The following is a 23,905-nucleotide window of genomic DNA, read 5'->3' as shown; positions in this document are numbered from 1 at the left end:
TCCTTATCTGGTACCCAACAATATATCAAAGTTTCATTCGATTAGATTGTACACTTTTCGAGTTATCATCCGGAAACTAATTGTTGACGCCCAACCACCCGCCCGCCTCACCAAACCAATAGCCGAGTTTAACTTCGTTGCAACTCGGCTAAAAACGGAAATATTCATATCTAGTGATCTCTCACCCAAAAATTACTTTTTTTAAACACCACTCTAATTCCATTCACAAGTACTCTGAAGCTGAAATAAAAAATATACTCATCGACATTATCTTCGTGATCTTTGGTGTTCAGGTCTTCCAACAGTCTGTTGGAATTCTCATGGGCACGAATTGTGCTCCTTTGTGAGCTGACCTGTTTTTATATTCTTATTAAGCAGAATTTTTTCAAAACTTTATACTTGAGAAGAAAAAATCTCTTGCTGTGACCTTCAATTCGACATTTAGATATATCGACGACGTATTATCTATTAACAATAATAATTTTCATTCATATATCGATTCGATATAGCTTTGTGAACTCTAAATAAAGGACACCACAGAGTCGTCCACTTCTGCTTCATAATTAGATATTTTATTGGAAATAGAAATTAACGGCAAACTAACAAATCAAATTATAGTAAACAGGCTTATTTCAAGTTCTCCATCGTAGATTTCCCATTTTTATGTAGCAATATTCCATTATCACCTGCATGCGGTGTTTACATCTCTCAACTGAGCTTGCTCTACGTATGGTCAGTTTTTAATTCGAGGCAGGCTATTGAACAACTACTTGATGTTACTGGGGTTTCAACAGTCTCGATTGAAGTCAGCATTTCGCAAATTTTATGGTCGTTATAACGATCTAGTTTGCCAATACAACCTATCATTGGGTCAAATGCTGGCCGACTTGTTCCATACCGATTGTTATGCCTTGGAACAGATTTTGACGACGGATAACTTCGTTTACCTGATTAAGATATAGGGCTCACGGCTTACTCCTCCTAGGCACCTGACCCCACCTCTGGTATATCCAGGGGTCCGTCTTTGTCCAACTTTCTACTTTGTATTCCTTATAGGAGTTATGAGATTGATCACTGTTCGTTATCTTCACCTTTCAGTGAAGGAAAAACTTCAAACGTACTGTGTCAAAACATATGTCAGAAGTGGTGTAAATCAAATGTGGATTCTAAAACATTCGAAAGAAGTTACAGTATATTTGAAATCGCAAACATTTTCTCAAATCAACATTGTCCCGTGGGGATCCGGGTTATAATAGATCCCCAGTACCCCTTGCTTTTCCGAAGAGGTGACTAAATGGGGCTGTCCTCCATATGAGACCGCAAAAAAACGAGGTCCCGTGTCACAGCAGGTGTGGCACGATAAAGATCCCTCCCTTTTCAAAGGCGGTAAGTGTCGAGCACAGGTCTAACTTTTGAAGCCCTTCACTGACAATGGTGACGTCTCCATATGAGTGCAGACGTTAACAATATACAATCAATCAAATCAACATCAAAACGTACGACTTTTCAACACTTTACACGACCATTCTTCGCGATAAATTAAAGACTAGATTTTTTGACATCATAGACAGTTGATTCTTCAACAAAAGTGAAAAAGGGAAATATTTCTATCTACTAATCACTTAAAAACCAATCTGCTTCCAAGCACAAGTACTCTGAAATTAAAATAAACAAGAGGTACTGTGAGCAATGCTCACTAAGAGTACCCCCGCTTACCCCAATCCCCCAAAGGGTGTTGGTAATAGGTATAAACTACCTCTTTTCTGAGTGTATATTTTCCTGCAAACTTCAGTGTCAACTTCATATTTTCGCAAACTTCAGTATTATGATCCAAAAGGTATCTAGGAACACAGCATCTCCACGCGATGCAAAAAGCCGTTAAAGAATTTAAATGGAAACCATATTGCTACTTCGATGTCCAGTGCGCGTGACCTTTGGACCCCAAAATCGATAGGGAACATCTTCATCCCATGGGTAATCCATATGTATGATATGGTGACTGTAGGTGGAAAGGATAACGCCTTAGAGCCCGGAAACCATATTGCTACTTCAATGTCCAGTGCACTTGACCTTTGACCCCAAAATCGATAGGGAACATCTTCATCCCATGGGTAGTCCATATATATGATATGGTGACGGTAGGTGGAAAGGATAATGCTTTAGAGCCCGGAAACCATTGCGTCTACAGACGGACGGACAAACGGACAGACAGACGGACAACCCAATTCCAGTATATCCCCACAACTTGTTGCAGGGGGTATAAAAATACGCTGGAGTTCATTATCGACAATACCTGTGTATCTTCCTAGTCTTTGGTGATCAGGTCTTCCAACCATCTGTTGGAATTCTCATGGGCACCAATTGTGCTCCGTATTTGCCCAACTGTATAATTTGTATTCATTATAGGAGTTATGAGATTGATCACTGTTCGTGATCTTCACCTTCCATTTATGCAGCAATGTTTCATTATCACCTGCATATGGTTTCTATGTCTCTCAACTGGTTCGATATGCAAGAGTTTGTTCTGCGCATTGTCAGTTTTAAATCGAAGAAGGCTTCTGACAAATAAGTTTATGTTACAAGGGTTTCAACACTCTTGTATAAAGTGAGCATTTTTGCAAAATTTTACGGTCGTTATAACTGTCAATATCAAATCAACCTGTCATTGGGTACAATGCTGTCTTCGTAGGTACCTCATCCCACCACTGGTATTTCAAGGGGTCCGAGTTTTCCCTACTCCAAATCTTATATCATTTGTAGGAGTTTAGAGAGTGAACACTGTTCATCATGTCCATTTTTTTTTTAAAGATGAAGAACAGACTATCAGAAAGCTGAATAGAAGATGATAAAGGCTGTATATTTAAATATAATTAAAAAATATATGCTTTTTGCAAAAGTATTATTATATTCTCTGTATATATATATATATGAAGAAATAAAATAAACAGTACACAAAGTTAAAAATTTTATGCAAGCGGTTTCATTTTATAATCCTCAGGCGTTACATTTTAAAATAGTTTTGAAATGGCCATTTCAAAACTACCTTAAAATGTAACGCCTGAGGATTATGAAATGAAAGCGCTTACGTTAAAATTTTAACTTTGTGTACTGTTTATTTTATTTCTTTTAATATCTTATACTGGACACTGTGATTGTTTTAAAAAAACCAATTTGGATATATATATATATACACCATAGATAACATATAATATAACATACAATAAGAGCATGAATTTCATTCTACATCTTCACAGTTCCGGAGGTGATGTCTCTTTCTACATCTGGTGTCATCTCTGTGTACGTATTTTCCTTGCAATCCAAGTAGTAAACTGGGGACGCAACCTCAGCCAAGTTATATCCTTCCTCCTTCAATTTCAGCTTACTCTGTTTAAAGGTACTGGTGTAGATGAATTCTTTCACAACTCGAATAAACCTGGGTCTTGCGTATGAAGGTAAATGTTTTTTACAATGTTGAGCTATGTTCAGTAATTGCTCTGTATTTAAACTGAGGTCCTCTGGTTGATTTTTCAAGCTAATTGCTGCCATTCCACCTTTCCCTTCATTATCTGAAAAGCATTAAGAGGACTGAAATTTTGACAGTAAAACTGGTAATTTTCTCATTATGACATTACATTTTATTAACCACACAATGAATGTTCTTTTTCTGATCACATGAACTTCAAAGTATGCATTGAAAACGACATTGCATACAATATTGAATGATAAATAGGGGGGGGGGGGGGGTCACAGTAAAATATGCAACATCTAAAATACTACATAAAAAATAAAAACTGAATAAATATATGAATATGATCTGATCATAAAGTAAACCCAAAGCTCTGTGATTTAAATTCTTATTTCATACTATCAAACACAAATTAAATAAATGTAGTAAATGATATACATGTACTCGGATTCGTAAAATTTCACTCTCTTGATTAGATAAAAAAAACATACGGCAACTTTTCTCTAGATATTAGTTAAACGAAATTTCCATTGTTTTGATTTATACAACTTTGTTATGTCAGGATTTTTAATTCCTAAAAATTTCACAATAATAACAAACCTCCAATTCGTACACCGTATACACAGACATCCGACAAAATATCCAACTCCATGAAGATATTAGCGACTTCTGTTGTCGATACATTCTCCCCCTTCCATCTATTGATGAGAAACAGAATATTACTTTATAGTTTAAATCACTAGTCTAAAAACATGTAACGGAAATGATAACACAACCAGATATTGACTTTTATTTGTGTCCTACGGTTTCCTTTTCGTATTTCTGAAAATCCATAATCGATAAATGAAAAGTATTTCAGATGATAAGCAGTCATTTCCTTTGCTCACATTTTCTTACCGTTTGACCAATTTCATACATTCACTACAATTTTATCCCAGGACGTATCAGTACCACTGGTAAAATAGGGTGAAACATATGGTCTTCTAGGAATGTGATTTATAAGTGCTGTGTTCCGTATGGGTTTTTAGTTTTGTTCAAATACAGGGTAATGTCGTTTTTCGTGGGAATGGTAAAAATGTGGTGGGTTTAAACTTCTCTTGAACCACTGGATCTCGAATTACAAAACTTACACAGAAGAACTATTATGTACTGTAGATTAAAAATTGTTCAAATGATGGTTCACGGGTTTAAAATAATGCTAAAACTTCCATAGGAATACAAAGGGAGCCACCTTTTTTTCTGGAGCAGCTATATTACAATATGTCAAACGAAAATGAAAGTGTCCTTGTGTATATTCAGTATAATTCAAATTGCTCCCCCAGTGGTAAGGATAAGGTCATGTCAGAGATTTTCCGAAACTTTCTTTTTTCTTCCTCTTTGGACTGGGTTTAAAAATCCGGTAATTGTTGGATCGAAAACGAGACTATGGCCATACAGCATGTGTTTATTTTTGACAACTATTTCCAATATCTAAAATTGGTTATCATTGATATTTCAGACAGAAACTCATCGTCAATGAAATAAGTTGCTCCGCTTACATACTAAAAAAATCGATTTTGTGGAGCGTTGAATCCATAATATACATTGTAACTTGCTATTCACCTTAAATCTGCATCCTCACACACCTAAAGTACACTACTACACATTAATAAAGTCATACCTATCACTTATACATCCTTTATAGATAACCGTGATTTTCTTTCATTTACAAATAAAAGAAATATTTGAAAATAATGAATGTATTCACATTATGCCCCTCCTCCCTTTTTACTAGTCAGGAATGAGCTACAGAGGATATGTATTTTGAAGATCTTGGAAAAGCAAAAAGCCACAATCCGTCTAAACAATAGGTAAGCATTTCCATATTATTGCTCTATTATGAACTCATTTGTTTTGAACTACTGACTTCAATGAAGAGTCATCTGTTGAAATAATTTTACTCAGGTGAGCATTGTGAACCAAAGGTCTCTTATCTAAAGAAATTTTACATTTTTTCAGGAGCACTTGTAACTGATCTTTATAAGTAACTCCATATAATACTATAAAACTATACCTAAATGTGTCTCCTAATCTGTCAGCGAAGTACACGAAATAATTTTTATCACGTGTTAAGGCGTCCCCTGTGTTAATGTAACAATCCCCCTGGCGGAGCACGTTGTACACTAATTTCTTCTTCCTTTCAGATTCTTTCCCTTTGTATCCCTCAAAGGTCATCCGACGCTTTTCATCTAACTTTATTAACAAAAGTCCAGGAGATTCTATAAGAGAAAACGCAATTCAAAACATGATTTACACAGTATGTAATTACATACAAGATTTATTCTTTGAAGAAATTTGTTTCTCTCTCTCTCTCTCTCTCTCTCTCTCTCTCTCTCTCTATATATATATATATATATATATATATATATTGCAAATATGAATATGCCAATGAAAAACGTATTTCATTCCCATGCTGTTGTTCTGTTGTATTCGTCAATTAAAGCAAAATCAAGCTTCGGTAAGCTGCTTCTTGTTGTAAGAACAGAAAGAAACATAAATGCACGTTGTTGGAAGAACAGAAAGAAACATAAATGCGCGAGTTGTTTCTCGTAAGGAGAATAGTGTGAGACCCAATCTCTACCCAGAGTTGTCGTTCCTTGCTTTTACAACGTCTCAAAATAAGCAATGTTATTCCACATGTAAATCCACTTTTTTTTTTTACGGCTAATAAAACTAAAAACTATTTTATAAAATATCGGGAAAATGTAGGACAAACAACTATTTGTAGATTTTTTTTTTTTTTTTTTTTTTGCATTACTATATATTCTTCATGTACCTATTTATAGGCCTGGTACAATAGAACAACTATATATCCATGTTTCAACCCAAATCAATGCTTCTTGTGTCACAAAAAGACTTGACATCTGCTCAATATTTATTTAATTGCGTATATTTTTGTAACTGAAGTCAAAACCATACTTTATTTGAGCATACGTGCCATTTTACAAAAATTTTATAAAACCCTTGAGACGTTGACAGAGGTGTAAGTGAGAGCAAGGAACGACAACTCTGGGTAGAGATTGTGTGAGACCTCAATGTGCCTTTAATTATAACCGTACATGTAGTAAGTGTTCCCCAAATTTCAATGAAATTAAAATAACAGAGCAACTGTTTGGCTCACCATTTAATCTGAAAAAGAATTAATTACCTAGTGGGGCCAGCATACAGAGTCCCTCTTTGGTTCTCACGACATTCTCATTTTCTTCGTCGTACAATACGAACTCGCATGGAAGAGTGAGTTTCTACAATTAAGGTGCAACAGATTCCAAAACGATGATATTGCTATTAGGTCATTATAATACTAGTAAGTTTATTATAATATATAGCCACTTTCATTTCCTTTAAACCTTGCCATTTGCAGTCCTTTGATATGAACACTTCAACACATTAGGGACAAGAAATGAAATATAATACAATCATAATCTTAACTTTTAATACATAGTACCATAGAAGAAGTATATTTCGAAATTTTCTTTAGATATGAAATACATTTCACATTCATAGTCCTAGCACTTAATATTCTTTTTTGGTATGCTGTTTTTGGCTATATTTAGCTCTAAAACTTCACAGTTATTTCGGTTGAGCATCACTGAAGAGACATTATTTGTCGAAATGCGCATCTGGTGCATCAAAATTGGTACCGTATAAGTTTTACATTATGACCCCTGGGTCGAGGCCTCTGCTGGTGGACTGTTAGTCCCCGAGGGTCTCTACAGCCCAGTAGCTAAGTACTTTGTTACTAGCTTGAAAATACGGATGTATATTTAATTGCTGTTATAAAATTTAGAAATTCATTTCAAAATTAAGGATTATCTCCCTCATGCATAGCTCTTATCCTTGGACGAATTTGGCTCCACTCTTTTGGCACGCTGTTTTTGGCTATATTTAGCTCTAAAACTTCATAGTTATTTCGGATTTCAAACATTTCGGTTGAGCATCACTGAAGAGACATTATTTGTCGAAATGCGCATCTGATGAATCAAAATTGGTACCGTATAAGTTTTACATTCAATATGCCTCAATTAGTCTTACCTACATTTTACTCAATTTTGAATAAACAAAATATGTACACATGCAGCTTATAGCCCCATTTACATAAGAAAGAAAACACATACGAGTGATGAAAAAATAAACCTTTGTGAGATGAGGTATCGCAAGTACATGTAGAAATATTATCTGACTAACTTACCAACAATGGTGACATGCGACCCACAGATCCCACCGTGTTTGAGATGTTTGCCAGTCCAACAGGCATTTCTGTCGCTGCATAAAACTCGTATATGTGTGGTATTTTGAATCTTTCTAGCATTATTTTCCACACGTCTATTCTCAATCCATTTCCAAAGGCACATCGAATGCAGTGGTCGGTATCAGAACTATTCTGTAAAAGCAAAAGAGTATGGTCGTAATAGTCATCTGAATCTAACGCAATATACAGTATTGCATGTTGATGGTGCAGTGAATGTCAAATACAAAGACATGACCTGAAACATCTAAACATAAATATATCTAATGGGGAACCCCCCCCCCCATTAATCTTGATCTTGGCCAATTGACCTTGATCCAAATTTACTACAAAATCCCTGGTCCTAAGCAACATCTATGCCAAGTATGACCTAATAATCCTTCGTTACAAAATTACTCCATGTATTGTTTTCTCAGTGAACAAGCAGAGAACGTCATCAATAATACATCATCAATTTTTATACTGTGACACATCGCTGATCTATTTTATATGGTGGTCACGTAACTCATAATTTGTCAATTCACATATGTTCTTCAAGTTCGTGTCACATTGTATGGTAATAAACAACTTGGTGCAAAGTATTGACTTCGTGTGTATACACTACAAAGTTGTAGTTCTGTCACAAAGTTGTGACTGGGACCAATACATGTACTTTTTCAGTCACGGTGTCCTTACATTCACGGTCATGACATATCATCCTGTCATGAGCAACCTTTGTGCCAAGTATGAGCTTTTATTCTCTCTCGAACACAATATTACGGCCAAAACAGATAATATGATGGAGAGCACAAGATGAACAGAAAGACAGACTATATAACACACACAGTTTGCTTGCAAGAACATTTAAGGTTAATCGATCCTCGTGTGATGTCATAGGTTTTTGCAAAAATCCTTATCATATTAAACTTTGCGCATAATAAAAATATATCTTTCAGAGGAATTTTATTCACTGCATAAAATAAAAAATTTGGTAAACTATTGATTTTGAACAAGTTTAGATTTTCCATAGATAATCAATTCTTTGTAATTAAAAAAATATTGTCAATTTAGGACAATAACTTCTATGTTGGTATTTCTTCTACTGTATGTCTATTATACATGATTTCCCTAATATCCACAATTAATTTATACATATTTATGAATTAACATATTTTTTAAACTGTTGACATTAAAAATTTGTCATTTCAACAAATTTTTATCTATTTTAAATATTCTATATAACAAAAATGTGTGATTTTCTGATGTTAACATATATTTCCGGGTTGTTTTTTTTTATGTCTGACATCTTTAAAAATGTGGCAACATACATATTTTCTTTGGTTATTGATTAAATTCAACTATATTGAATGGAAATTATTACAGATTTTGCACTTTTAACCATTAATATTGATAAGTCACATGAGGATCGACCCACCGTAATATGCCTATATTCTTTGATAGATGTCCAAGAATACAGAGATAATACATTTTAAGAATGTGATAAATATAACTACATTATTCAGCTTGAAGTTGAGTTCTTGACCCAGGACCCATCAATGTCAGACTTTGCACCCAGTTGAAATGCTAGATATTCACAGATATTTGTAATGATTTCCTATGTCCTCGCTACATGGCCCATATAGTCACGCCTTGGGACCTGAGACATTTACTGTAAGCATTATAACCAAACTTTCGCGAAATCGTGTAAAGCGAACCATACACACACATACACACTCCAGCCGCCATATATTTAAACGATATTTTATTATGTATAATATATAAAAGGATTGGACAACAGGTGTTGCCTATTTAAGCCCTCTCCATATCCGCCATATATGTTGCAGCTGTTATTCTATGGGAGATAGCATTAATAACATCAAATTAAAACTGTGAAAACAATGCCTCGTATCATAGTCCTCCAACGGAAATGGTGGACATGACATGTCCATATTTACTACTTATACATGTACATGTATGTTATTAACAAAGTGATTAACACTTACTGGGGGTGTAGCCGACACATAGCGAAAGAGTTCGCCCACGTAATGCACCACTGTCACCTTGTTTTCTCGACAGTCTTTGATGAAATTAGAGGCGGAAAACTTCTTCTTGAGTACCATTGTTGCTCCTTAAATCGAAATAAATCTCTTAAAAATGTTCAGTTTGTGGTTGCGTATAAATCAAGGCCACGCTTACTTCAATCTGACATAATAATTCATAAAGATATTGTGGTTCATTAGTTAAGGTATATCATTACACCAAGACTTATACTTTTTATGACACACATCACAAGATAAAGATTTAAATATTTTGTGAAAATATTTGTATCAATCGATTTGTTTATCATCGTAGCTCAGTTGATAAAGTTCAGTGTCACTGACTCGGAGATCCCGAGTTCATTTCCGTTGAAGTCTTTTCTTCATTGCTATTGAAATATGTTTTTGAAAAATCATATTTTTATCCAAAATTGCATATTTTTCTGCTCTTTTCTCAAATGTATTTCTTATATATCATTACATTTATCATAATTAAATCATTTCGTACTGATTTGAGAAACTCTTTCAAGGTGTAGTGAGCCACCTTAAACTGACAAAATAGTTTTAGACATTATAACGTAAAATGTTATAATCTAAGAATGCAGTTCTTCTATAAACAAATTATTTTCATATTACTGTGTTGTGACAGTATAATGTAACATAATCAAACTATTTGTCTTTTCTCACAGACTGCAAGTACACTAACCGAAAGGCTCAACTCTGAGGTTGTCGGAAAACATCAAAACAAACAATCTGAGGTTGTACTTCCTAGTAATTAGGGAGAACAATGGCAAAGTTTCCCAATAAAGAGAGCTGTTTTTCTGAATTTCGTAAAGTTTTCTTTCAAACATCAATACCATGTATAATAGATAAAATTTCATTTTGATACTTGAAGCAACTGCCGAATTCTTTAAAAGAAAAACGTAAATGAAAGAATCCATTGATTATTGCTTTCATTTCTACTTTCATTTTCAACCATTGTAGCATATTTTTACCCATCACTATATCTGTTCCTTCTAGGAGAAACCCTGATTGGTGTGCATGCACTCCATCGAGAATGGAATATTTTGAAGCTTTACTCCCTTCGAGTATTTAAAAATAAAATATATTTCAACCAAAGAACATAAAAGAAGACAATCTAAAGAAAACTTTACATCAAGAGGAACTAACTGCATGTTTTCTGAAACACTAAATGCATGTACCAGTTCTTAACACATTGCCAAGTGCAAGCAGAGAAGCTGAGGAATGGTAAAGCGGAAGAGCTGTATACACAATGTCATCTGAACTCAGGTTCAACGAAGCCATACTCCAGGCAGCTTTAACAATCTTTTCTGTAGGAATGTAAGCAGCTTTTGGTAAACCTGTCAATCAAAAAAGATTTCACTGCATTTTCAAATGAACTGGTGTTCCAATTTTAATATAGGATATAAATATTCAGACATGGAGGCTTGTCTGTCAGCAGCTGTAACTGAATATAGAGTAATCATCGGGCATGACAAAATTAACGAACTGGATATCACAGTATAAAATATAAGGAAATGGTTTTCACCTAGTAGAAAACAGTAACTTAAACCTCTGATGCTAAACTACAAATACGTGGGCTTTTAGTTAGAGACAAAACCTCAATACACACCATATATGCATTTCTATTCTGCAACTACTCTTTTCGCGGTGGCGAGTTACGTAACTTTTGCATTACATGTATCTATTACCCGGAAAAATGACGACGAAAAGTAAACTCTAGGAAAAATTCAAACGAGAAAGTAACACCTTTATTAATAACGAATTGTCACATAACTTATATCAACATTTGAAGGATTTTCTCAAGAACAAATCTATTCAACAGTGGTAGCTCTACATGCGGTAGAAGCAGAGAAAATTGACAGGTTTTTTGTCAGTTAAAAACTTTCCGACCGCCAACAAACTGTGTCAATCTTCTCTGCTTCTGTACACGTAGAACTACCGTATTTGTATAGGTTTGTTCTTGAGAAAATTCTTCAAATGTTGATATAAGTTATGTGACAATCCGTTATTGATATGGGTATTCCTTACTCGTTTGAATATTTCCTTGTGTTGACTCTCGTCGTCATTTTTCCGGGTAACAGGTCATGCCAAAGTCACGTGATTAGTCACCGACCCGAAGAAGGCAATGCAGTAAATCTAAGTTTCCAATACCATCACGTGTGTTCTATTTCATTGTAACCTTATCGAGCTTTTTGAAAGCTAGCACTGTGACGTCAAAGTTGCTGAGATGATGCCTGTGCCTTACATTACGCAATAGAGACATAATGTTGCAGGGAAACAAAGTGCATTGTATATAAATTGAAATATAAGCGATATTTGGTCAGAAATGAAAAGACTTAATGACAGTCTGCATTTTCGACACACGAACATCAACTATGTTTTATTTTGCAACTGTTACCTGTTGTTCCCGAAGTGTAGATGTAAAGACTGTTATCCGTCATACGGATTTGTTTTCGAATGTCTTCACCGACATTTTGTTCTGAAGATTTTTCAAGAATCGGGTCCAGTGGCAAAAAGTTGGGATCATCTGCTTCTCCGAAATGGTAGACAGGTATCCCAGTTAGTGCCTGATGAATATCTGTCACTGGTCTTTGAATTTCTTTTTCTGAAAATTAATTTGTCATTTACTATTTCTTATATTATTCATGAAAGTTAGTTTATATACTGAACTTCTATATGATTATAAATGCTACCATTATATAAGTTTAGAACACAAGCTCTGATAAAGTCTTTCTATCAAAGTCGGCTCTGCTTTGTTTTGTTTTATTTGTTTATTGGGGGGGGGGGGTTAAAACACAAATGGTACTTCAAGACATGTGAAAGAGCATTTATGCCAACAATAGGAATCACTGAACAGAGTAATAGGATAATAACATATGTTATAACTGCCGTATGTAAAGGGTAAACCAAAAAGTACATACAAGTAGTGTATTTGGCATAAATAAATATTTACACCGAATATGAAAATAACAATAACTAGCACAGACTGACGCTATATTTTCTAAATCAAACATACCTCTTGATACAAATATCATTTTGGGTTCTGCTATTTTGATAACATGCACTAGTGATTCATTTCGTAAATTATAGTTGATGAAGGCCATCTGAACTCCAATCTTCTGCAAACCTGTAATTATTTCAACCCATAGCAATTAGTATTACATTTAAAAGTAGTAGATACATCGTGACACTTTATGAATTAGTATTGCAAGCGTGTTTCAACTGCATTACCTATCATTGTCCATACAAAATCCGGTTCATTGGCCAGGATGATTGCAACGACATCTCCTCTCTTCAAACCAAGACTTAGAGCAGTACTGGCCACTTTGTTCGCGAAAGCATTACATTCGCTGTACGTGAAAGTAGTATTTCCGTACACTAACATGGGCTTGTTCGGGTACCTCTGTACAGTTTCTTCTACACGGTCAATTGTTAGCTTTCTGTTTTTGATGTCGGATGTCATCGGGATCAAATAACCATTCAATATAACCCACAAAAACTGTAAATCGTAAATTAACCACGGCATCCAGTATTTGATACCGAGGTACGAGGCGCCTAGGAGCCCTGCAAGAGCGCCCATCACGATAGTCCACATATTTCCTCTCTGGTAAAATAAAAAAAATAAAAACCACTGTAAATGCAAAAACCATTAAAACATTTCATAAACTAGAAGAATTGTTTTAGCACACTAAAACTGATGTCTCTCCTTCCATTTGTAGGGAACATCTTTTAAGTAGAAAATTAAGACAGTACATATATCATTCGCCTATATGCATATGAGCTTCAAACAAGGTACAGTGTTGTGAACATGTAAGGGACTGTAGAACACTGTGTGCATTCAAGAAATCACTGAAAACACATTTTTCCATCAAGTTTTCCAGGACTAGTTTCTATCATTTCAGTCATTCGTGTAGGTTAGATTCTGTGAAAAACTGTGAAAACTAAAGACTGTGTGTCTTAGCTTTCGAGTACCATTTTGTGATGTTTTATTTAAAAAAAAAAGAAAAGGGAATTGTATGTTTTAATGTATTATACCTGAGACATTATATGGTGTGTGTGTGTATTTCATTATTATTTTAATACGCCCTGAAACTGATGTTTATTCTTATCTAGCATATTTATGGTATCTTGTGTTTTCATGTTTTATATGTACAATGAGGATAGGTACAGCTTTTAATGTTTTATTTATTTTCTATGTATTATGTGTATAACATTCCCTTGTAAGGTATGTATGCATTGTAAAGCACCTTTGAGCGTACATAGTGTATGAAAAGGGTGCTATATAAATATGGTATTATTATTTATTATTATTATTAACATGTAAAACTTATACGGTACCAATTTTGATGCACCAGATGCGCATTTCGACAAATTATGTCTACATATAATAGTAAATTAAACTTCCCAACATATCAAATATCAAAGGCCTGTGTCAAAAGACAAAAACAATTACGATCTGGACCCAAAACCCTGTTCCAGCAATTCAATTATTTGACCTTTACATAAAAGGTTAAAGGTCAGCAAAATGGCAAAAGACACACTTGTCTTATCATGGTATACCCACATACCAAGTATCAAAGGCCTTTGTCAAAAGACAAAAAAGTTATGGTCCGGACAAAAATTATCCATAATTCTATTATTTGACATTTATATAAAAGGTCATGGTCAAAGGTCATCATAAATGACACGCAACACACCAATATACCAAGTATTAAAGGCTTGTGTCAAAACACAAAAAAGTTATAGTTTGGAAAACAAAAATGCCAAAACATTCTTAAACTATTATTTGATCTTTACATAAAAGATCAAGATCAATGGTATATCAAAAATGGCACTCGACACTCTGTCTTATCATGGTATACCAACATACCAAATATGAATGGCCTTCGGTCTGGGTATTTTAGTGTGTGGAAAGGAACAGCAGCGTTTTAACAGACAGAACTCGTGGATGATGGGTGGGAACAAGTGTAGTCGAATTGCAGTCACTAGATGGGTTCTCTTCTACGATTAGATGGGTATGTAAGATTAAATAAACACAAACTATCAGATCGGGTTTTCTCCCGAGGAATATTTCTATTGTAGGATTTTATTGAAGGCTTGCAGCGATGACCAAACATTCTACATAGTATGTTGTGCCCCGAGACCAGCGTCACTCATGTAATGTAAACAGTGAGACAGTCAGTGCATTTTGTGGATTTGGAAATGTCGGATACGAATACACTAAAGGTTCTTTAACTCAGGGCCTTGCAGTGTCCTTTAAAGCCGTAAGCCTAAATTTTGCAGCCCTTAACCGCCAATGGCGACGTCTCCATATAGGTGAAAAATTCTCGAGAGGGACGTTAAACAACATATAATCAACCACTAAATGTTCTTTTGCTCAGGGCTTTGCAGTGTACCAAGAATCTCGGTTGAAGCTGAGACTTTCTACACGTCTTACAACCATGATGCGTCTCAATCAGATTTTTTTTTTTTTATCTCTAAATAGAAACGCAGCATTCTCGTCCGGATATGTGTAGAATACATTCATTTGTGATTAGGGGGGGGGGGGGGTCCTCAATCCACATATTCTATTCTTCCTTGGCTTTTTTCTGTTGTGTTTTCCTGCCTTAGTAACTATCATTTTAATCATTGAATTCTTGTATGTATATAAAATTTTCAAAAGATTACTCATATTTTGGTATATTCACATTTAAAATGGTTTTTTTTGTCTTTGATATCTTTAAAAAACTGTAATAATGATAGCCATTTCTTCATGAATGCGCAGCACTTGTAAATATCTTGATAAATACAGTACGTTTATTTCAACATATGGAAATTCCTATAGAAATGAAAGTAGAATGTACCTATAAAAAATAAAGCGCGTGGAGCGTCACCGTTCATACCATCATGTATTTTCAAACATGAAATTTATATCTTAAATGTGTTTTTATTTCTCTTTGCGTAAATATGCCACTGCGTAATATATCTATTTTCAAGGGTGAATAACACGACACAAAACGGAAATGCAAAAATGGAATCGGAATTACAGCATGTATATTCATTATCCAAATAGTCTTAATTTGTCAGATTAGCTAGTGGATTAATTAAAGAGTTCGGCTGGCAGTCTATAGATTTGAGATCAGGTCCCACAGGAGTATTGAGTATTTCCCTAATTATTTTACTTTAAAACTCATGTTTTGTAACTGTCCAAAAAATGGATTCACGCCAGAACACCATCTGTTACATATACCTCAAATTTCCATTCGCAGTTTTGATAGATGCATCACATATCACGCTTCTAGATGTGTTGCGATTAGAGAAACGTGCATTTTATGTTAGATTATTGTATGATGTAATAGACTTGACGTGAAAGGTCGCGGTACCTAGGGCTCGCTTCTCAACCGCCAGGCCCAGTTCCAAATAGTGACTGCTCCTTTTCCAAACGCCCAGCATTAGGAGTGATAGTCTTTCGGATATGATCTTTAAAACCGAGGTTCCTTGTCATGCTTATTTAGCTCGATTGGTAGAGTGCTGGACTTGAGTGCCAGAGACCCGGGTTCAAATCCCATCAGAGGCATAAAAATGTCTCTGTTACACAATGCCCTAGATTTTTCACAATGCAGTGCAAGCGATTGACCCTGTATATAGGCACATCCACAACTTCCGGTGAAAGGGAAGTAATAGCAGAAATGTAGACCATTGAAACAGGAATAAAATATCATACTTTTTAAATCAGTTGTGATGAAATAATATTAGATTATAAAGAAATACAAGGTGAACCCTATCGTGAATTGCTAAGACCATACTGATTACTTACTGGTACACACTAACGATCTTCTTTGAGTGCAGTAAAGTTATGTTGTTTGTTTGTTTAGCGTCCCTTGAAAATCTCCATTGATAATTGAGACGTCACCAGTTCTAAGTGAAATACCGCAATGTGGTATACCACAAACTTATACCAATGTGGTATACAACAAACTTATACCAATGTGGTATACCACAAACTTATACCAATGGCCTAGCGCTCAGAGCCGAAGACCTCCGCTTTTAAGGTCATACCCGATAGACGCGTGATTCTCACTTCCAAATACTGAGCGTTTGGCAAATGAGCATTCAGTGCCTATGTTTGCGTCTTGGGTTTGACACGGCCATGGCACGAGCGCGAACTTAATACCTCCCGGTCACGTGAATGCTCTACCACTGAGCTACTGCGATCGGTTTCTTTCTTGCTCGTGAGAATTCAGATGAGCAAGCATTTGCACATGCTGAATTTTGTTTGCAAATCCTACTCTAACATAGTCTCACAATCTGCACATGGGATATCTGTAAACTACCTAATTTGCAAACGCTTCTAACCCGATCTCGCGAGATGCAATGAACGAAGTTAAGTTTTTTTGTGTACGAAAACAGGGAATGCGTATTCCTCCTGGGCACCTGATCCCACCTCTGGTACAAATGACGATCTAGAAATTCATACGAGCACGTGAAGGTGATACATGTGCAATCCAAAGTGTGAACTACGGATTTCAGCTGTTTGCATGCGATTATATAGGAATTTATCTGGTGAAGGCCTCTTGATACAGAAATAATTCATATGTTAACAAGATTAATTCGCTGATATCAATATATAACCAATAAATGTAGTAAAAACGGCATCCCAAAACAATTTTCATTTAAAATCCATTAGAAAATTATCCTTCATAAAACCTATCAAAAGCATTTTTAATGTTAAAGTGGTTTTACAGGAATTATATAGTCAACATTTTCATTTTCATAATCCTAAATGTGTAACGGTTAAGTATAAACTTCAAACTACTCAATGTGTGATTCACAACCCAGGAAGAAACATCAGGAAAAGTCCTTCATCATTAATATCTTTTGTGACTGTGTATCATCATATACACGTAATCGGCACAATCGCTCCTTTTCTAACGTTGTATGCTTGGGTTTCTTTGTAACAAAAAAAAATACTTCCTTGTCAGAGTAAAATTAACCCCACAGATGAAAACAGTGAAAACAACGAAGTTCTCTACGTATAAAAATCACATAGAAAATGATAGTTTTGCGTTTTTACAAGAAATTCTAAAACAATAATATGTAATAATTCTAAACCTTTGTGTGTTTTACTATTTATGCATTGTAAATATAAAATTAAATGTAGATCTGATGAGGAACACATGTCCAAAGAAATCTTTATGTAAAACATTAAGTTCAATCTAAGAATCATTGTACTTACAAACAAATGTAGAGGTAACGTTGATTTGTATGCTGATCCTGAATTTTTTGGTTTTTTTACATGTATATATATTATTCTATTTTTTCATCATTATTACTTTTTTATTTTATTTTTATTTTTGTTATTTAGAATAAATTCAAGCAATTTGTAATATGTAATCTCATTTGTTTTTCTAAAAGAGACGAAAACAAACTCCACAGATGAATAATAATCTAAAATTCATCTCAAATGATAACATGACCTAAACTCTCTTCTATTTCTAAAATATATATCCCAATACCGTTCAATTCTGACCTAGGGCAGGAAAGCCACACTCAAAATGTTTTTTTCCATTGCTACTTTTTGCCTTCATTTGTGAATGAAATAAAATAATAAAATAAAACAATAGTCTTTGATCAAGTACATATATGAACTTTCTACTACTGTAGTAGCGTGCTAATGCGGATTTCTGGCGCATGTATACATTATACATGTATATGTATTGCAAAGTACATGAATTCTAAAAGTATTAAATTAATCGGAACAACATATTGCCTTGGCGATTAGTAATTAGTCCTTTAATTTTACACATTATATGAAAATAGTATTTATTGAAAACATTTATAAAATGATACTTCTTATTAGCACACATTGCAATGTTAAATTTTAGAAATTGAGTCGATTTATTCTAAGCACATCCACAAGTCTTACCTAGGAAAACAATCTGGATTAAACTGAATCTCAATGAGGATGTTTTTATCTCCACTTACCATGGCATACTGTAGGCTTTGCGCACAGTACTGAGGGTTTTAATCAACGGGAAACATTTTTCCCAATGCATGCTGCGCGAGTTGTTTGTCCTGAATAATACTGGGGACGCACAACACGTTGCGGTCCTCAATTTATAATATGGTCACTATAAGGAACAGATAGAAAAATTACTAGGAGTGCCAGTTAAGGATTTTTTCAAAGAATTAAGTGTCTAGACTAAAATATGATATGACTGCATGATAATTTTAGTCACTTATTTTATACATGACGATGATGTGTCCGTTGAGCGTGTGTGTGGGTGTGTGTTGGGGTGGGGTGGGGGTGGAGGGAGGGAGTGGGTGGGAGTGTTTGTTCACAGGCAGTGTTTGTAACACAGTATGAAGACACCAATCCCTGACTTCAGCGTATCAGAAATTCTTCATTACGAATTTTTACCGATATTTTCGACGACGAAAACACAATTAGATCTGCCTGAAATTACACGTGGAAACCAACGCACATTGTTGGTTAAAACCTCTTTTAAAAAACCGTCACACTGCGAAAACCAACTATTGGAGAAATATCTTTACGCAAGGAAATAAGGTTGTGCATGGTGTACAGAATAGACATATTTTAGTACAGAAACTTATCAACATGACACATGCCTGCACAGTGGGTGATTCGTATTTGCTCGGAACTCTTCATTGGAAATGGTGTTAATCAGGGGTGGATCCAGGAATTGCAGTTACGGTGGGCGTTACTTTATGAGGCAGTGGGTCTGGGGGCGCCTTGGGGCCCCCCAGTGGGTCCAGGGTGAAGCCCTGATGGGGGCCCAGAGGGTGAAGCCCCCGGACGCTCCGGAATTTTACAGATTTTATAGGGCTTGATATATGTCTCCTATTTAGTCATTTGTACTATTTTCTATCATTTCTTATTAGGTGAAATCAATAAAATGACGCAAATTTTAAGGGTTTCTGGAACAAAATTAAGTCCTCCCAATAAAGTAATGCAAGACATCAAAAGATTTTGTCATTTATTTCTCCGGGAGTGGAAGAAATTATTGCTTCGTTTATCGTTTAGTACATTTTTCTAAACAAGATACCCCGATTTACCTTAACTTTGAAAATTTTAAGGGGGGGGGGGCGCCGACCGCGCCCCCCCCCCCTAAATCCGCCACTGTTAATCATGAAGGAGAATCACTAAACAAGCACATTCTAGGAATTCTAGATGAAACAATGTAGAAAATTTGCCAATGCTCGCATACATTTGTAACTGTTAAACAAAAGACCAATGGATCACAACGCTCACCCGAGTCACATTGGCCCTGCTGTTCTTCAGAACTTTTTAAAAAGATCTTTACTCTCTCTATCCTTTGACAAATTGTGTTCCCATATTATGAACCCAACCTAAGGGCATGGGGTTGTGACTTAAATAAACTGGAATCCCCAAAACATGGGGATGCCTCAGAATTTGTATGACTAGCATGGCCTTCTGGAAAAGAAGTTTTTAAAAAGAATTTTCTCGTCTATTCATGTATTATGTAAAATTTTATGCCTGATATTAACTCCACCCTAACTCCGGGGTTCATGAAAAAATTCTCAATGTATTGATACGATTCAGTGTGGCCCTGTTACTTTTGGAAAAAAAATTTTTTTTCAAATTTCCTAATATGTAAAACTTTGATTTTCTATTTAAGTCAACGCTAGTTAAATATCAATTTGCTCCACATTAGAATGCTTGCATATTAATATATATTTAAATCAGTGTCCCTTGATAAGAAAAATTTCAATGATTACATATATCCAGATGTAAAACTATGATCCCCTATTGGGCCCCCACTTTACCCCAGACCATCATTTGAAGAGAATTGAATCTGCTAAAGTTTTCTTGATTTTACAATATTGGCCCCAATACATTGAGCGACGTCTGTAGTCTTCCTGCTTAAAATTCTATGATATCCCTCACAGTATTTAATTAATAGTAAAATTCGACCCCCAAGGGACGCAATTGCCTGTGCTGTTCTAGCAACAACCACGCTCGCTAGGTGGCGCGTCATGTTCCATTTTTATTTCTACAGGAAAAGTGGGACGAGGTTCCACCCTATTTTTTACGGGCTAGTATGGATAAACCTAGAGCCTACGAATGATGCGAAGTTGATCGTTCGGATCTAAAATAGCTATATTTAGCGTATCTCACGTGATTAGGCATATTCCAGAAAATCCCTTTGAGATTGAAGCGATTAAGCAGAGCGAGTATATGTAAACATTTACTTAACGGTGAAATACGCAACAAAGAGTGACATATTAATACATTTTATACATGAATAAATTATACTGAGGTCAAACATGGACGATAATTGCCCGTGTTCATATAGTATTTGATTGATTTAGATATCCAAGGAAAGATAACTCCCATTATTAACGTACTCACAACGTACCGGTGGTATACAATAATACAATGTTTATACATTTCTGAATGATGAGAGAATCTTTATTTTCATCAGAATCTTTTCCATCATACTCGCAGACCAGGTCCCCATTCCCCTACCAGTGTCAATCTGTGACTGATAGCACTGCGGTATTTAATTTGATATAGTCTAGAGGAAATTCGAAATATGGTAGTGACATTTCTTCCTCACTGAATTAGCTGGATTTTTAACGTTTAAAGAAAAGTGGGGTATGGACTGGGGGGTTAAAAATGCTATTTGCCAAATTTTCAACAATATTAATTACAAGGCAAGGCAAAAGGGGTCATAAGCTACAGATGATGCAATTTTCACTTGCAAGTTGCACTGCCACAAGTTACACTTAATAAAGTGACTTACTTACAGATAAATAAAGTAACTTACAAATATTTTATTTATTTATTTATCTATCATTTCATTTCATTTTTTTTAATATCATGGTTTGTACTTGTAGAGTCATCGCAATAAAGGGACATTAATTATTAGTGTTACAAAAAAATCTGATCATGCAGTTTTTAAATTTCTGAATTTTGAAAAAATAAAAATAAATAAATAATACATTCTGATACCACTCAGCCCCCCGACTGGCCAGATAGTTCTGCTTCTGTCAGTTCTGATGCAACTAGCTCAGCCCCCAGACTGGCCAGAGAGTCCACTGTTTCGGTAAATTCTGATAATGATGCAACTCAGCCCCCCCCCCCCCCCCCCCCAGCTCTACCAGAAGTTCTCGGAAAAGACTTGCTGTTGTTTAATAAATCAGTTTTCCTATTAATTGTACTTTTGCTCCTGTTCATCAGTTCATTAGGCTATAGCCCAATCTGATTAAATTTAAGATGGTTGATCCGCTCCGTATTCCTCTTCCTTTCCTGTATCTGTGAAGTCCAGAGGTGAGATATATTCTTTCCAAAACAACTAAGAATGTTCATGGAACAATTTAGTATTAATTGTTTTCCTTTTCTGTTGTATGCCTTATTTCAAGAAATAACTTTCAGGTCACTTTTTAATGTGAAATGGAACATTTTCAATTTTTGACAACCTGACGGTAGGGGTGTTTAAGGCCCTATACCTCATTTTCTGTAAGGAAGTGGAGTAAAAGGAATCCAGAATTGGATTCAGCATACTCAAAATTGGTAATTACACCTGCTTTTTATTGTTTTGGGTAATGGTGTTTCAAGAAATAAAGTTGGGTCACTTTTTGATGCGAAATGAAACATTTTCCGTTTTTGGCAACCTGACGGTAGGGGTGTTTGAGACACTATATCTCATTTTCTATAAGAAATTGGAGTAAAAGGAATCCAGATTTGAAATCAGCATACTCAAAATTGGTAATTACACCTGATTTTTATTGATTTGGGTAATTTTTTAAAAAAAAAATGGGTGGTGGTTGCTAGCTGTTCTCCTTGAAGAGGGTGTGGACTTTTATTTTGCCAAGTTGACTGAAATTGACCCAGCAGTTTTTGAGAAGAAAGTTAATGACAAGAAATTGGAGTAAAAGGAATCCAGATTTGAAATCAGCATACTCAAAATTGGTAATTACACCTGATTTTTATTGATTTGGGTAATTTTTAAAAAAAAAAAATGGGTGGTGGTTGCTAGCTGTTCTCCTTGAAGAGGGTGTGGACTTTTATTTTGTCAAGTTGACTGAAATTGACCCAGCAGTTTTTGAGAAGAAAGTTAATGACAACGACAGACAAATTTTGATCAGAAAAGCTCATTTCAATCTTGGACTCTGAAGAGCGTGTTTGTTTGAATAAGCAACCCACTCCATTTGATTTTTAACTCCGCATGCATGAACAATAAACCATAGCTCCATATAGCATTTAATTCGTAATTTTGTTTGGCTAAAACTGTTCGCCATACATACTTCACGATCACGAATATCATGTTTTATAATGAAGCAGAGCAGTTCTTAAAATAAGTCATTAACAAAAAGAACTATGATTTATATACAGGGCCGTAACTGCCGATGAGGCAGACGAGGCAACTGCCTCGTCTGATTTTTTGGCAAAAAAGAAAATAAAATTATATAAATGTTATATTATAGGATATATGTTTAAAATGAAGACAAGCACCTTTGTCTTTGACACCATATTACGATTCTTTACATAGTACAAATGAAACACAAACATGATATATTGGGATTTAAAAAGTGTCATTTTCAGTCGTAAAGTCAATCGGCGGCCCCCAATCCCCTGCCTCCCCTGATTTAGAACCCTACTTACGGCCCTGATATACTACAACGTACTGATGCGTGTCGTTTACTACATTATACTAATATGTAAATAACACCACAATGTTGTTATCTATAACATAAAAACCGACATTGTAAATAAAAACGGGTAACCTGGAAGTACATGTAATACCCACCTCAAGTAAACTCCGCATCAAGGCACGCCAGCAAGCCTACACACTCAGAGCAGCTGAAGGCCTGTAAATGTGTCACAACAAATGACACGACAAGGTCGGTAACTCCTAAATATATACCGCCTCGTGCGCGGATCAAAACCGAAATATGGAAGCCTTTAAGTGTATATCATACATTAAAAAATCAAATTACTACCGGTAGATTAAAAACTGAATTATTCAATAAGATAAAAATTAAATTACGAATAAAAACAAAATTAGTAAATAAAAAACAAAGTTGTTTGATAAAATAAGAAATTATTATGTAAGAAATTATTCAATACAAAATGAAAATATTTGATAA

General features: G+C 35.1%; 1 protein-coding gene across 4 annotated transcripts; it reads right to left on the bottom strand.

Moving 5' to 3' along the window:
- Window positions 1-2,838: 2,838 nt before the first annotated feature.
- LOC125650696 (long-chain fatty acid transport protein 2-like) lies at window positions 2,839-23,884 on the bottom strand. Of its 4 annotated transcripts, none has more exons than XM_048879175.2 (11): window positions 23,566-23,884; window positions 13,022-13,394; window positions 12,807-12,917; window positions 12,189-12,395; window positions 10,969-11,127; window positions 9,734-9,858; window positions 7,695-7,886; window positions 6,654-6,747; window positions 5,520-5,724; window positions 4,067-4,164; window positions 2,839-3,566 (listed from the first exon to the last, which is right to left on the bottom strand). In XM_048879175.2, the coding sequence occupies exons 1-11, from the start codon at window positions 23,581-23,583 to the stop codon at window positions 3,241-3,243; spliced, it is 1,908 nt and encodes a 635-aa protein (XP_048735132.1). In that variant the 5' UTR covers window positions 23,584-23,884; the 3' UTR covers window positions 2,839-3,240. The 4 variants fall into 4 exon arrangements, with proteins under 4 accessions (XP_048735132.1, XP_048735133.1, XP_048735134.1 ...); XM_048879176.2 differs by lacking the exon at window positions 23,566-23,884 and adding an exon at window positions 18,755-18,900; XM_048879177.2 differs by lacking the exon at window positions 23,566-23,884 and adding an exon at window positions 18,696-18,852.
- Between the last annotated feature and the right edge of the window lie 21 nt (window positions 23,885-23,905).

This window comes from Ostrea edulis, chromosome 5 (genome assembly GCF_947568905.1).
Source record: "Ostrea edulis chromosome 5, xbOstEdul1.1, whole genome shotgun sequence".
Lineage (NCBI taxonomy): Eukaryota > Metazoa > Mollusca > Bivalvia > Ostreida > Ostreidae > Ostrea > Ostrea edulis.
This window is presented reverse-complemented; position numbering and strand designations above follow the sequence as displayed.

Excerpts from the sequence above, each read along its gene's own strand:
- LOC125650696 (XM_048879175.2), bottom strand. Across the intron at positions 12,396-12,806 it reads AATGATATTTGTATCAAGAG|AAAAAGAAATTCAAAGACCA; the intron begins GTATGTTTGATT and ends ATTAATTTTCAG. Across the intron at positions 5,725-6,653 it reads CTGTATGCTGGCCCCACTAG|AATCTCCTGGACTTTTGTTA; the intron begins GTAATTAATTCT and ends TTTCTCTTATAG.